This window comes from Nelumbo lutea, chromosome 5 (genome assembly GCF_056320005.1).
Source record: "Nelumbo lutea isolate HS-2025 chromosome 5, American lotus-T2T, whole genome shotgun sequence".
NCBI classification, from domain to species: Eukaryota; Viridiplantae; Streptophyta; class Magnoliopsida; order Proteales; family Nelumbonaceae; genus Nelumbo; species Nelumbo lutea.
Window position 1 is genome coordinate 47,061,059 of NC_142688.1, and position 16,627 is coordinate 47,077,685.

The 16,627-nt window shown below is 34.3% G+C and overlaps 1 protein-coding gene across 1 annotated transcript; it reads right to left on the bottom strand.

Moving 5' to 3' along the window:
- Positions 1-12,831: 12,831 nt before the first annotated feature.
- On the bottom strand, positions 12,832-13,554 carry LOC148852180 (MLP-like protein 43). Its single transcript, XM_088945745.1, has 2 exons — positions 13,343-13,554; positions 12,832-13,048 (listed from the first exon to the last, which is right to left on the bottom strand). Exons 1-2 carry the CDS (start codon positions 13,527-13,529, stop codon positions 12,909-12,911), a joined length of 327 nt encoding a protein of 108 aa, XP_088801871.1. The 5' UTR covers positions 13,530-13,554; the 3' UTR covers positions 12,832-12,908.
- Positions 13,555-16,627: the final 3,073 nt, after the last annotated feature.

Genomic DNA, 16,627 nt, shown 5'->3' on the forward strand with positions numbered 1-16,627 from the left:
AGACGAAGCTTTATTCATAATAACAAATTAATAATGTAAAAATTTAGGAACATTTTTTCTTTAACGTACCGAAAAAATATTAAAATAATATAAAATGGGATGTATGGTAGACTAGGATTTATTGAGCCTAACCATAGAACCATGGAAAATTAAATCAGTACAGACTTTTTTTTTCTTTTTTTTGTACATGAAACTTCTGTATTAAATTTTTCAATCCCCATCTATTCTCTAATTATTGGGGACCAACAACCATGTTCCAAATAGTAAACGTATTCCCCATCAAAGGTGTGATTTCAATGCAAGAGTGTATGTGACCATAATTAAATTGCATGCAGTCAATATCAGTCATAATCATTATCATCATCTAAGCCATGTACTAATTAAGCATATGGGCTCTGCTACTTCACCATAATTAGTTAGTTTTTGTTCCATCATTAAAATTTGTCACGAGAACTTAAAATCAATTTTTGGTCATCCTTCATTCAATTCACATGACATCTTTCGGAGCTGCATGTAATAATAAGTTTGTTATTGCTTCAGGAATCAGCCTTTCTATTTTATCATCACCCATGCCTTTGCCTTATCTCAATTATATGGGGTCGGCAGCTACTTACATTAGTCTCGTTTTATCTCATGTCCACTGTTAATTAATTAACATAATTATAGTACTATATATGAAAAACTAGTGTTTAGTTCTTTTGCACTATTCTTCATTATGGTATAGGGAATTGAAATCATATTGTCGATCGATGGGTTTTGGAATTAATCTTGCTAGGTTTAGATTGAAGCCGTGGGTCCTTGATGGGTTGGTATACAGCAATTCATAATTAAACATCTCAACTTTTTTTGGGTAGAGGGGATAGGGTAGCACTCCACCAAGCGTTGCTCCCCCAAGCAATTCATAAACATCATAGAATTATGTTTGTGTCTGCCCAAAATTTTGCCAAAACACATGAGGTTCATGGGATGAGTGTGGAATTCCTGTTGTGGGTAGACGTGAGTAGAGTATTTGTCTGTAGGAAATACGGAGTCTCATGTGATGCCCATGCCCTGTCAACATTGATGGTGTTGGATTTTAAGCTCATTAGAGATTAAATCCAATGGGTTTGATTGGTCAATTATATGAGAATTTGCACTTGTACACTTGTTTTAGAAAACAGTTTTTCTCTTACTAAAACCAATTTTGAACTTGCCTCACATTGGATATTTACAAGTTTTGTTTTGAGTTTTTTAATAGGAGATGATTTACACTCCTTAGAAATAGTGGAGGAGAGTATAGAGGTTTGATACCGCGCAACACGTGTGTGCAGCGCAGTAAGGCGCTTTAGATGCACACTTTGCTCACACTTCGTGCACACCCGCATGGCTCGCGAAGGGTGGCTTTGGTTTTGGTGCGATGCTGACCGTTGATCACTATTGATCTCGATCAGGTGTGATTAAGAGGCATAATTCGAAATTAACAGTCACAATATTTGAAATTGTAACTATTCAAGCAGCCTACTTTGAACCACCACCTACTTTTTTCTTCATAGCTCTTAAGAAACTATTTACGCGGCATGAATTAGACATTTCACACACAACATTTTTGAAATTCACTTTCTCTCTCTCTCTCTCTCTCTCAATCCGGTCTGCTATAGTCTCACAGAAGGTTTCTTTGGAGACTTGGAGACTCTTCAACTTTGCTGGTTACACAATCTCGCCCAAGGCTCTGTTGTATCCTGGGAACAAATTTACTTGTAATCCAACAACAAACTCAGTGAAAACTGAACGGGGGCAAATAATATTTTAAAGACAGTGTTTTCAGATGTGCCTCAGATCTTCTCATCCAAGTTTTAATGACCCCAATTTCCAACGAATGGAACAATAGTCAATGATTTTATTATTCAGATTCATGATGGTTCTACCCTTTCGTAGATTGCAAGTATATCCATTAATATTAAAACATAGGCCTCTACTATTTGAAACATGCTTGGTCCCTCGTTGATTATAGAACAATGATGGATTCAAAAATTTAATACACCCATCAAGCTTAGAAGAATTAATACACCAAGCAAGAAAGATTGTGAGACAGTGATTACCTTGCAGTTAGTATCCATCATCAATCATCATCATTAATTATCACCATCTATATGGGATCTGTTATTTGAACCGAGCTGTTTGCCATATTTGATTTTGAGCCACCATTAAATTATGTTATGAGCACATAAAATCACTTCTTGGTCATCCTCCCCTTCATTCACTTGACATCTTTTGGGGTGTAATTTGTACCTTTGTCCTTCATTCACTTGACATCTTGTAACTATATCTATATCTATATTAAAATAGATATAGTTACAGAAAAATATAAAAAATTAAAAAATTTGCAGAAGGCATGTTTGTAATATTACATACTCATGATATCAAGTAAAAATAAAGTAATATATGATAAATGTGAATTATTATTATTACTGATCAATAAAAGTGATGAAAAATACCAATGTAAATAAGAGAAAAGAGGACTAATATCTGACTCATGACTTGTTGATTAGGTCGAATGATTCAACCGTTCACTATACATTGAACATCAATGTATAGTGATATTACTTTATAAACATTTGTGACGTGGCAAGTTTTTTATTTTTCTCAATTACTAGTCAAGACCCATGCTATGCATAGGCTTTATTTATAAGCAAAATTAAGGTTGGAGCTCTATGACATTTTCAATTTAATGGTGTTCATCTAAGTTCAATTCAAGTATGATTTTTGTGGTTATGTCTAGTTTATCCAATCACAATCTAAGTTGTGCTTTAGTGAGAGTAGCCAATTTCCTATTCTCAAGATAAATTTGTATTTTTTTTGGTACCCTAATGCTAATTTTTTTTATAAATCATTTGTTTATTAATTTATTATTATTTTTGTATTATTTTTAGGTAAAATTATAAAAAAAAAATCATCTTATAACAATTCTATAAACCACCTTTGTGTTTTGATCCTAACAAAGGCCTCTCCTATAGTTTTGAGAAAAAAAAAGTGCAAATGCCTTATCAATGAAGGTACCAAAACATCCTTATCATTGTTAATGCATTATCATATATAATTTAAAGTTTCAGCCTTACCCTTCACTAATTTATTTTGTTAGACAACATTCAAAGAATAATTCTCCTTACACTTCTTGGACAAAGTACAATAAAAAGGCTGAAGAAAAGTAAAATTAATGCATTACATCAACATTTTTTATTTGGAACGTTGATGAAAAGAAGGTATTTGCACCTTTTTTCAAAAGAATAGGGGAGGTTTTTGTTATGGTCAAACACTAGAGAGTTTCATAGGATTGTTAGAAAATCAAATGAGGTCTTAATAATTTTCCTTTTCTGATTTTAAAAATTAATCTATATTTTTATTAATTTTTTAAATTAGTAAAAATTGAAATTATTGAAGTATATTAAGTTTTTATTAAATTTAATTTCCTTATGAAATTTAATTAAATATATAATTTTTTTTGAACGGAGGTTAAGTTGGTTATGAATTAATAAAATCTAATTATAATATTGATAATTGTTTGACAATTATGTATTAATTTTATACTAATTTTATATTAATAAAATATTTTTTTTATCAATAATATTTACTAATTATTTTTATTTTATTTAAGTAACTTACTAAATTATTTTTATTATGGTTAGTTAATTTTTATTATTTTTAAATGGAATATAAATGGATTATACTTTTAAATGGATTAGTGGAATAATATATCATTGAATATCTCAATTTCAATATAATCAATCTTTACTAATAATTACAGTTTAATGCAAATATATCTAATATATATAAAATTATACTTAAATTGAAATGGATATATATAGATAAAGTTGATATATTTTATGCAATTTAATGGAGTAATGGAGATGAGAGAGAATTAGTGGCATGAGTTTTCTTTTTTTTTTAGAGTGAAAAGTGCCGTGAGTTATTGAATGAGAGAGTTGATGGCATAATTAATGAGGAAAAATTCTTAAAAAAATTATGAGAAAGAAGAGAGAGAGAGAGAGAGAGAGAGAGAGAGAGTTAATTGTGCATTAATGAGGTTGTTTTAATTCTAAAAACAGAAAAATAGGTTCAATTTTAGTTCATTTTATTAAAAAATAGTTTTTAATAATTTTAAAATATATTAATATACATAATATCCAAATCCCATATGATTTTCTCTTGCATTGTATCCAATCGATACGATTTACTTTGGATCCGAATACCAATAAGACGGAATTTGTGTCAGCTGTCTTGATGAAGCATGGTAAGCTCAAACAGTAACAAACAAGGCTTAGTACCATCATTTTTTTTTGGAAGCCATAAGGAAAGAGCTTTATTCAACTTTTAACTTGAAACATTACATCTCATCCAGAATAATAGACCGGATACAGCTAGTACCATCATAGGAATGCATGAATAACGAGCATTTTTTCATATTGTTTCTCCAAAATTCTCTAGTGTCCAGGACAGGCATTACAAAACTGTAATGTGCTTGCAAGTATTAAGTATAGAAAACATGATTCTCTGCAATATCAAGTATTAAGTGTAGTTTCTTAGTAATCTGTAATCCTACTATTCCTGGAATACTAGGAATGAGTTCTTCTACATCTTTTCTTTGTGGTTGCAACTATTTTAGATGACATTTGAACTGTGTTATCTTGTTTTTCAAAAGATTTCAAGAATACCACTATAAAGGTCTTTGTGCATATTTTGACATAGAAAATTGGTGCCAAAAGTGAATTGGCAAACTTGAATGTGTCCATTGATTGGTTTCAGTAAGAGTTCCAAATATTACCCAAAAAAAAATGCTGAGTTCCAATTAACTGGCCTGGATCTAAATCACTTGTGCTTCTCTGTCCTTTCTGCAGGTTCTACCTTCAAAGTTTGAAATAGCCCTGTCAATGGTCTGGGCCACCCACACAGGCCCCTAACCCTAACTTCTCAAACATTGTTACACAGGATTTGGATCAGCATTTTTCTCGTTCAGTCATATAAATTGATTAATGGTTGCTATGCTCTCTGCCTTGTATCTGTGCACCAGTCCTTTATTGCTAAATCTGCATCAATTGGTAGCTCAAGTACATAAATAGCTAAACAATTAAACAACAGTTAGTATGTAGAGTCTGGACACCCTTAGCTACACATTGTAGAAAGCTCTCGACAAACATGGCACACAGGCACCCCGAAACTGTGCAATTCTGTTGATATACATGTGCATACACAGGGACTCACATAGTGCCATTCACTGCATCTGCATATAAGCCAAATGCTGATTATCTTGACTCTTGACAAGCTAATACTGAAGAGAACCAACATCCTCTGTGGGAGGAGAATGCCACAAGGCGCAACACTCATACTCTGAAGCCTGAAGAAAAGGTGACTAGGCACGGGCCAAGGCAGGCTCAACCACAGACACCAGTTTAGCTAGCTGGGCTATTTCAAATTTGGACCCTAGGATCATGTGGATCTGTTTAGTCTTGAATGCTTTTTGTCAACAAATTGCATTCAGTGGAACTCCTTTGTAAGACCCTTTTGTGAACAAAAGAAGCAATTCTCTTCAATTTTGGGTTAACCCGGTTGCTACTGATCCCATATCCACTCCATTTGAACACTATCCACTCCAATACAACAAGATGGTTATAAGATCTCATAGGCCCATCCTGAAGCCACCCAAAATTCCAAGGACCTCCACCTTTATTCAATCCAGCTCCCTAAACCAACTCTTTCCTTTCTACTTGATGGATTCTTTATATATGAGATGTAGTCTGAATGAACATTATATGATGATATATATGAGTCTATTGGTGTGAATGGGTTAAAATTGATTCAATATGGATCATGTAGAAGCACTTGGTCCTGAAGGCAGTTGAGATCAGTCTTTCCTGATTGTAAACTATATGTGGAAAATCTATGTAAAATATAAAGAAAAAGAAGAAAATGCGTCAACTTCATAGCAGGTTAGGACAAGCTAGGTTTAGCTACCATCAAGTAGGCTTTTAACTTGAACTTCTTCTTCTTAGGAGCTTGCAACTAGTTATTATTTTTCTCTTTGGTAATTCTAGGAACTATTAATATTATCAAAAACAACAATGGAAGAGGCAGCTTACAACTAGTTATTATTTTTCTCTTTGGCCTGCTTCCAGTTTGCTTATAAGTTATTATTTAATGTATTGAATTATGCAAAAAATGAGGAGATTGTCAAAACACAATTTATTCTTATAAAGTTCTGAAGGCAATGCTTCAAGAGATAATGAACCACCAGCCCCTAGATACCTAGATACAGGTGTGAGTGAGGCACAAAATATTGAGATTCTGCACCCTAAATCTGTACAAAGTTAGCATGTGCAGTCCACTGAAGATAGTTTGAGAGATAACTCACCTAATTACACCACTATAAATGAAGCATCTAGCTCTAATCCACCTAACACCTCTGAAGCTTGGTGGAGGTAACCCTTCTCCTAATGCAGCTGGTAGTTCTAATGGTTCAACTTCTACACTAGGTATAAGTGGCAACATATCAGATTTGGAAAGAGAAGACAAAGCAGCAATGACATTAGATTGAACCAAGAGAAGTGGTTGAAATGGAGAACACTGAACTCTGCCTTATGGAAAAATCATAAAGAGAGGAAGTGTGAGCATAGAGAGCTGGTCAAGAACACCAGATTTGGAAAGATAATACCAAACTTGCCCACTTTATCAAAGAAAATAATTAAAATCATTCAAAATTTCAACAGAATTTCTCATAAACAATTCTTTTGAGGGCCTCATTGATTTTGATGTATAGGTCGTGAATTGCTTGAATCATTTGTTTCCCTCTGATCTGGTTTTAATGTCTCTCGACTATTCTACCATAGTTGACTGTTAATAGAAACTTTTGATTTTGCACAAATAATACAGCTTGTTGAAGTATCGATTTTTTAAATCTCACTTATTTTCTCCTATGTAGAAAGGTGAGCTATAGTGGCAACAACAATAACCTCATTCAGAAGAAAGGTGCCTTCTTTGGCTTCGTTTATGGAAGGGCTGATTCTAGGAGTTATTCTAGTATGTGTTTGGCATCAATGCTACATATACAACGCCATTTATATGCAATTCAGCTCTCTGATATTCTAGCTATCTTGCTCCTTAGCTCTCATAAATCTCCAACTCGCTGACTAAAGTATCGGAGTGCCAACCCCGAGTAAAGCAGCCCAAGCACTCTCATTTTCTCTCTTTGCAAGTCGACCCGATGAACTAGTCAGCTTAGCATCCAAGTCACCTTCCAGCAAGGAGCAATCAGATTGTGCATCATCATGTCGAAAACTTTTTCTTCGAACCCAAGTTTAAACGTTAAGCACTAAGCATCTTAAACCGCTAAGCCATTAAACCATCCTTTAGTGATTATAAGTGAAATATAATTAATTTTATTATTTTAATTGTAAATATGCAATCTAAAGAAATGACATATTAAATACTAATATGTTCAACAACTTCAACTTAAAATTAAATAGAATAATATTAAAAATTAATATTTATAATTATAAATGAAATAAATTTTCTACCAATTTTATATTTATATCAAAAATTTATTTTCTGCTCTCAATAAATTTATACAAATAAAAGTATTAATAATAGAATAATTATTTTATTACTTAAAATTCATACATTTGTACATGAATATATATATATATATATATATATATATATTTGATATTTTAATTTAAACTAGATAATAACATATTTATTATTTATAAAAGTTAAAAATTTTGTTTACAAAATATTCAAGCAAAATTATGAAGTTGTGTATGATATGTATTTTAAAAATTTTAATATATAGATATGAAATATTTTAAATTAAGATTATATACTTTATAAATTATCAATTGGTATTTTAATTTACATTTTATAATAAAATTTATTATTTACAAAAAGAAATATATTGTTTATCATACATTTCAAATTTTAATATTTAGTTGACTTTTTTCATTAATGTTGAAAAATAAAAATAGTAAAATAAAAAAATAATTGATATAATAATTAAAACATAATAATTATATATGTTTTATTTATTGGACTTAAATAGAAGGAAACTACATATCTAATGGTTTAGCGAATTAACTAAGGCTACCCTTACTTTTTCTGGCAATTGACCAGTACGTTCTTTACCTTAATGTTCTATCATAAATTATTCATATGTGTATCACGTCACTATTATAACTTCCAAAAATGCCCAATTTACCCTTATTATAACTTCCAATACCGCACCAGCACTAGCACCGCTCCAACGGAATATCTAATTATCCCCTTGGCACCAGCTCTGATGCTAATTACCGTCCATTTTCCTTTTGTCGCAAAAAAGACAAGCACATGGATTAGAAATCCCGAACAAAAGGAAAAGGACCTGCGCTTGCCAAACTGCTGTCGCTCCACATGCGACCGGCGTGCCTAAAACACAACCGACGGAAAGCCGCTTGCTTCGGGACGTTTTTGCCCACCGGTTTCCTTTTTAGTTGTCGTGAGAAAGAAAAAAGTTGCAGTCCGTGTAATTCAGACTTCACAGAGATAGAGCGCAACCTGCAAGGCTTCACCTTTCATTTCAACACACACATCTTGCCATACAAAGCATAGCCTGAGAAGGCAGTTATCTTGGACACAACAAATTCCCCAAAAAAAATATATGATTTGATCAAACGATTGACGATTTTAAATTCATTGTTTTCATCTTCCTCACCAACCAGAACACTGGAATCTTGTTGGGCTCAGGGAAGTGCATGGGATAGAAAGGGAATACTTTTGCAGCAGAGTTGATGGCGGTGGCTCAACTCCAGCACCAGGATCTTATCCGAATTAGGGGATCACCTCCAGATAATGGCATGGTTGCTGTGAATTTGAAAAGAGGGATTGAGGCTTGGAGAGAACCAGCAAACCAGCAAAAAGAGAACCAGCGTCTATGGTGAGATTGAGGCTGGAAGAACCAGCGAAAAGAGGGATAATTCTTCTTTTCAATTTACCACATAGTAGAGCTTATGGGTTTCAGTTTTGGACAGTTTAGCTTATGGGAAGTATTAGTCAATTGTCAGAAACAATAGGGTATAGGGTAGCTTAGTCAATTTTCAAATAGTTAGTTAATTAGGTAAACTATAAGGGTAGTTTAAGAAATTTATTTTAAATAGAATATAATATAATAATGATTTTATGCATGTGTTAATTTGTAAAAATCTATATATTATGAGTCATGGACTCCTAATTGATGGATTATCAACAAAATTATATAATCTCTATACATTTCATTATACTAATTGTTTAAAATATATATTTTTTATGTATTTGTACCTTATTTTATGGTTATTTTGACTTTAAAATTATTATAATTAATGTATTTATGAAATTTGTATGTGTTTTTTTAGCATATCCATGTATTTTTATATCTTTTGTATGTATCAATGCATCTATATCTAAGGGGATGTTTGGAACTGTGATCGTTTTTCAAAAAAATGATGCTATGTCGGATCCATATAAGCATTTCAACAAACGTCCATATATCTCATTGTTTGGTTCAGCCCATCGTTAAAATATCAGGCATGCCTCAAAAATCGAGACCCCATTTGTTGTTTCATGCATCAATGAACCATTTCCCCCAATGGTTGACTGATGTATATCATATGCGGTGCTTACCTGTCAGCACATACATGAAAGAATGGTGATAAAAACCACCTTACCAAAAGCATAAATGTTTTTTCTTGAAAATCGATTCCAAAAAACGTCCACACTTCCCAACACTATGTAAATTATCCGATATAGATACAATAATCTCCTCTTCTCTGTTTCCCGCTAGAAAGAGCCACTCCCAATTCCAACGACCGAGTCCAACTTAAGTCACTCGAACAAACGTGTCGCCTTCTTCCGGTCTAGACGTCTAGATCTTCCCCTTAATCCTGATCTCCTTTGTACGCCCCTTCAGGGCCGATTCTTCTTCTCCCATCCCCTGGAATCCAATCTGGCTTCCCCCAACCTACCGGCCTCTAAGCTCTCTGAACCGTTTCCCTCTGTCCCTCCATTGAAAATTCCTTCCTCATCCTTTGCCAGAATCTATCAACGCATCTTGCTCGGATTTTCTTTAAAGGAAAAAGTAGGGAAAGGTAAAGAAATTTTTACAAACATTGTATGGATTTTCCTACCTCTATCTTCAAACTAGACACAGCCTAAAGGATTCCGGCCCCTCCATGACTAACCTGACCACTAGCGTTCTCCGCCTTAAAAGCTTTAGACACTTTGAATGGCGCCCGCACCCACACCAGAATTCTCCCGCTCCGGCGACGTTGTCGACCTCTCGAAAAGTCTCTAGACACCAGGCGGGGAGGGGCACACCAAATACCTTCACCCTCCACCGCTTAACTCCTCTGCGCTCATAGATTTTTTCCATATTTGGAGACCAACGAAATAAATTTAAAAACCCTACCCCCAATCGAAAAGGACCTTGTTTTAGAATTCTAATTGCCTCTAGCTCCGATTCCAGAACGAAAAGAAGCCGACCTCCAGCCAACTGTCTAATCTCTGGACCGGTTGTACAGTTCCACAGCCCCGCTAATTGTTCTTGCAAATTCGACGACCATGGATTCTCACCTTAGAATTCCCCTATCGGGCATTTAAGTAACCAGGCCTCCCTCTCTCACACCCACTGGGGTTACCTCTACCGCAGCTTCACCTTTCTCTAGGAATCCGAACCGGGTGAGTTCATGGCACTTAATCCAAAAGTTGGTCCATTTAACTAAGGCCTGTTTGGCGCATCTTTCTGCACATTTTTTCGGCTGTTTACAAGTTGTAAAAACCAATTTTCGGTCTATTTTCATTTGGTGTGCACTAGTCGCCAAAAGATAAAACGTCGAAAAGACACAAAAAAACCCATTTTGGACTGATTTCGGGAAACTCCAAATAAACTTTTCATGTCTTTTGCTTTTTAACACAAAAATATGTGCATCTACCAAACATACTTGGAGTTGTCTATATCTTTTATATGTCAGCACAAAAAAGTTCAATACATCTTTTACATGTCAGAACTACCAAAAGATCTTCCAAAAAATATGCACCAAATTAGGCTTAAACTAGTGGTCACTACAAGTATTAAGTCCTCATAATTCATTAAACATTTCAAAGATATATTTGGGAGGTTTTCTACTTTGTAATAAGTCCTACATGATATTGCATTTTAGAAGCCAACGTCACCTCCAAAATGCCAGAAATGGCATTCGATGAACCAAAAGGCTAGAAAATCAAGTTTAGAAGAAGCTAATAAAAAATGGCTTCTAGCTTCTTATTTTGGAAAAGCCCTTCCATAAATAAAAAAGCATGTATGCCACACCAAATGCACTTGTCTAATTTCAAAGAATGCTTATTATGTGAAAGTCCTTTTAGATAAAGGAAAAATAAAAACCCGTATGCCCCATGCTGTCTAAATTCTGAAATAGGGCTTTTCTTGAAAAAAAGTAGAAGAAAAGACAAGATAATAAAGGTCATGTTTGGTTTACTGTTCCGGGTCTTTTTTTTAATTATTTGCTTATTTTAGGTAAGAATGGGCAACAATGAATAACATCAGAGTATTTGGTTACAAAATTCTTGTCATGGGATACATTCTTTTTAGAATGAAAAATCAGCCCATAGCATAAAAATTGAAATAGCATGTAGCATGAAAAATAATCATGTCCCGCCTTATTCATTTCCATTCATTGAGGAAACTCTACCTACAAAACTGATGTCATAGATGTTTACTAGCGGATTACCATAGAAACTCACATCGACAAACATTGATTGTCGGCCATCCACCAGTAACATTAATACCAACAGTTTTAGAGACTTAGGTTATCGGTTTATGAATACCAGCACTTTTTTTTTTTTTTTGAAGAATGAAAATGAACAACATAAGACACTTGTCAGTCTTAAAAAAATTCATTTTTAAGAAAAAAGTATTTCAATCATAGCAATATTTAATCATTCTTCATATTTTTACCTATTCTTATCCATTTTAGAATTTCATCTTAGTTAAGAATTACAACAAATAAAAACTAAACCAAACATGGCCTAAACCTTTCCACGCATGGTTATCATTTATCTTTCCCTCGTTCACTTTTCTGTGTAATTGATGACTTTTAAAAAAATTAAGTTATGCCTTTCCACCAACAATCTGCCAGGAGTTTGGCCTCCATTTCAAGCATTTTTAAATAAACTGTCGGTTTAACTCTTGAGTGCTCTTTTATGAGGGCTGAAGCACAGTTAATGGCTTTCCAAGATAGCCCCATACCATTATTAAATTTCTCTCTTATTGGAAAACGAGGGCTGAAGCACAGCTTATGGGATCTCCACACCGACCAATGAACTCAAGTTGGAAAATTGGGATTCATCCTATTTATTTCAGGAGGTTGGCTGCACTTGGCATGCTAAGAGAATCTTTGAAAATTGATTTTATAAGTTTTTGCAATAGAGACTTAACCTAAGAAACCCTGATTTAAAGTAGACAAAATCTATATGGTGCATTCAAAAAGATTTGGAACATAAAACGATACATAACATGAGGTGAATCGTTAATGCTACTAGAGTCTTTAATGGTAAGTACACATTATGAAATGTGAATCAATAGACCATATGGCATCCTTTATATGATTGATTAAAATTTTGTTTCAGGGTCATCTTTGAACCATGTAAAAAGTTTAAAATTGAGAGCTCAATTCTTTTATCAAACATCCAAAATAAGCATAGCACACACATTTATTATAGGGTAAATATGAAACGGTACACATGGTAGAAACAAATGTGGTACATGATAAAGATATAAATCCAGTAGATGCACTCCATACATGCATGGGTGACCATAGGTCATCCAGTGCTTTATTAGATTACTAATACAATGCCATTTACAACCTATTTCTAAGACTCTAGAGCAAGCCAAGCATCTTTTCTTCAAAATCCATGTAATTAAATGGTTCAGGGACACTTTCATTTACTTTCTCATATTCTATGGACCATTTCACTGAGCTCTTGTGATGTTTTGGGATGACCTGAAGACTTTGTAATGCTTCATTACGTCTCCATCATAGCATCCAAATGTGATTAGATTTTTTCCTTCATCTAGGGTTTCAATCCTTACGGCCGTGCTCGAAACGGTTTTTCCATCCGTAAGATCTAAAAAACTGATAATTCAGTTGCAATTTTTATACCATAATTTAGTTCAAAAGAAACATATCCAATAAAATAACTCTTCATCTCATTAAATATATACATATACATACATACATACATTTACTGAAACCAAACAGGAATATACCACTCCAGTGTATTGGAGGCGTTGCAACAGATATTTATGTGTTACCTAAAGCATAATTAAAGTGTAGAGCGGAGCCTAGGCTCTTTCCATCTCCTTCAAGTACTTTCGTTAGATGAGACTCATGAACTACGGCCTTGTGGAAGAGGTTCGGAAGGTCTATAAGACAGTGAAAGAACTTCTTTGCAGGGGCATTGATATCCTTCTCAGACTCAAGCTTACCAGTAAGTGCCATGATGATGTAATTAAAACAAAGTGAATTGTAATACACAATGGAAAGAAAGATTGAAGAGAAGAAATGAACTTTGTACGCAAGATACTCGACACATAAACTGGATTTTATAAGCTGGTGATTAGGGGCCTGTTTGGGAGATCTGAATTGAAGATTCACTAAGATTGTCCAACTGCTTTAAAGTGCTCTCGATAAGGTAGTACTTAAAGAGCTTGAAAAGGACATCCCATCAAATGATCGACTGACAGAGGGTTTTTCACCAAACGTAATTTATATTCTATCCAAGTGAGGCCCACCAAACTGGCACCAGCATCATAGCTGGGCTGCAGAACAGCATTATAATATGTATTAATATGTAAAGTGTCTGTTTGGCATCGATGCATTGCTCCAGAAAATGGCAACACATCAGCGTCATATCGGAAAAAATGGTGTTTCAATAATGTCTATTTGTTTGAAATTATTTTTCTATAAAAAAAAAAAAAAAACCGGTGTTCTAAGCCACACCTTGGAAATTAGGAAGACATGGCTTGGAGCAACGTCGAATTTGGCGTTTAGAGCTGCAGCTCGTTGCTGCCAACAAGAATATGAGGTGGCAGTAACCGGGACATGATATGGCATTGGATAATAGGTACCAGTGCTAAAAACGTTTCCTGAAACATTGGTACCAAACAGAAAACATTGTTGTTATTCTAGGAAATGTCCTACTTGGTAGCAATGTTTCCAAACAAAAAAAATGACACCATTTTCTGAGAAAACGATGCTTCTAACCCACACATCAATAGCACCGTATTGTAAAAAAATGGTGTTGTATCTGCAACATCGATGCCAAACATATAAAAAGTGGATACTTACATTAGGGACAAGTTGCAAGTATTAAATTGATTACATAACATTAATTTTTATTTTTACCTTTTACTTGCACACATAACACATGCCCTTACATTAATTATTATAATACAACTCCACTATATAGCATGGTTTTTAAAATCGACCTGCTCAGGGGTCTGGTTACCGGTACGAATGGTCTAATTGTTTGACTCGAACAGCTAGCCCGTTCTGACAAAAAAATTAAAAAAAAAATGAAAAGCGACTAAAACAGTTCAAACGGTTCGAATGGGTAATTGGCCGGTTCAGTGATTTGTTGACCAAAATCAACGATTTTGGTGAAAAATAGAACCGGTCAAGTGACTAGTTCTAGGTTTTTCTAGTCCGACCGTCCGGTCCGGTTCGGTTTTGAAAACCATGCTATATACCCATTTAGTGCCACGGGGTTGTGGACTGGACATTCATATGCATCCTAAAATCTCCACTCAAATTTGAACATGTCCTCACATATTAAAATTTTAAAACAAATGGCAATGAGAGATAACAGACGCTCCCAACTACTTCTCTTCTAAGGCAATTCCAGAGTATAAAAATGAACTCCCACATTGAGGTAAAGACACTTGAACTTAAGCTCTAAGTCCCCTCTTATTTGGTCTGATCTATCGCAGCCTTCTGCTTGCTTGACCGTCAGAGTTTTGGCCCCTAACATAACTCTTGAAGCCCCTGACATCTCCTTTATTTCTCTCAACAAGTTGGATCCATTAACCTCGGATGCTAAAAATTACATCATTGCCTTCGACTCAACATTTGGCAGCAACAAAAATAATTAAATACATTTTTGAGATTATGGAAAATCAAATCCTAGCTTCTTTTCATTCAAAACAATGTTTTAAAAACATTGTTGATCCGGGCGGTTGAACTGTTTGACCCTAAAACCTGCCATAATGTTAAGTGAACCGTTGATCAGAACAGTTGAACCGTTGAAATGTTTGAATCGAACATCAATTTGTAGGTTAACATCAACTTATTTATTTTTTGTGAAATTTGAAAATTAAAACTAGTGCTCTTTTCAGTTTTCACATTCTCTCTCTACTTATGAAATTAAAGGACACACGAGAAAAATGACCATTGGGACGCGCAGGACCCATTGTTATAAAATAATTGTTTTTTTGAAGGAAAAAGTAGGAAAATTTTTACGAACCTTGTATGATTTCTTTACTTTTCCCTTCCTTTTTTTATCTTGTCCAAAAACTGGAATCGGTCAGATGATCGATTTTGTTTTTTCCCAAAACCGGATTTTTGCAAAAAAGAAAAATATTGATTTGGTCAGCAAACCGCTGACCCAGGCGTTCGAACAGTTCAATGGTTTTGACCATTTTTTATTTTTATTTTTTGTCAGAACAGACCGACCATTCAATTTGAACGATCGGACCATTCGACCCGAGAACCAGACCCCTAACCAATTTAGTATCCGAATCGGTTTTAAAAACGTTGATGAAAACCTCTCTTTTAATTTTAAAAATGAAAATCTATAATCACCTCCCTTCCCTCATCTTCTTGGTAATGGAGAATTAAAGTTAAGAAACTAGCGTTGCTATCCCTCCGCATCATTCTACATAATCCCATCTCAAATTAGTCATGTAAATTCCAAATTAAGCTAACTGCCAAGATAATTAGGAATATGAGATTATGAGAACAGCCAAGATAATGGATTCTAAGAAACAAAAACGTTTCCTTCGTTCATTTGGCCCGAGCTTCATGTGGTTGGGTGGGCCTGTCTTCTCTGATTTTCAAGTTCCCTTCGATCGGCAGTTTAACATCAAGCCTCAGAGTAATTGCATTAATATTAGTGTTGGTCAAAATTGTAATAGTTTCATATTCAAACCAACTACCATCCGCTCCTATTATCATGCATGCAGTCAATGTCTCCAAAGCGTTGATGGAGGTAGGAATCAACCATCAACAAAACGCTCCCAACACTGTCCTTAAAATCTAATTTGGCAGCAAATTGAAAGCATCTCCTTTGTTATTCATGGGCCAGATGTTCCTGCTGTACAGCTGAAATGGCTAATTGAGATGTTGGGACCGTATATGGGAAGCTGATTCGGACTCAGTTGATGGTACTTGTAATAATTCTGGTGTACAGCTTTCTGGTTTAGCCAATTCAAATGTCTTAATTTTTAATGGAAAATCGGATTTCACTACAGGAAAATGGGGTCATAACTATTGTCAAAAAAACCTTAGCTAAAACATGAATATAGAGTTATGGACAATTT

What these genes read in the sequence shown, in the direction of transcription:
- LOC148852180 (XM_088945745.1), bottom strand. Translation starts at nt 13,529, where the DNA reads ATGGCACTTACTGGTAAGCTTGAGTCTGAGAAGGATATCAATGCCCCT. An exon ending in ACACTTTAATTATGCTTTAG is followed by an intron (nt 13,049 to 13,342) that starts GTAACACATAAA and finishes GACGTAATGAAG; the next exon opens with CATTACAAAGTCTTCAGGTC.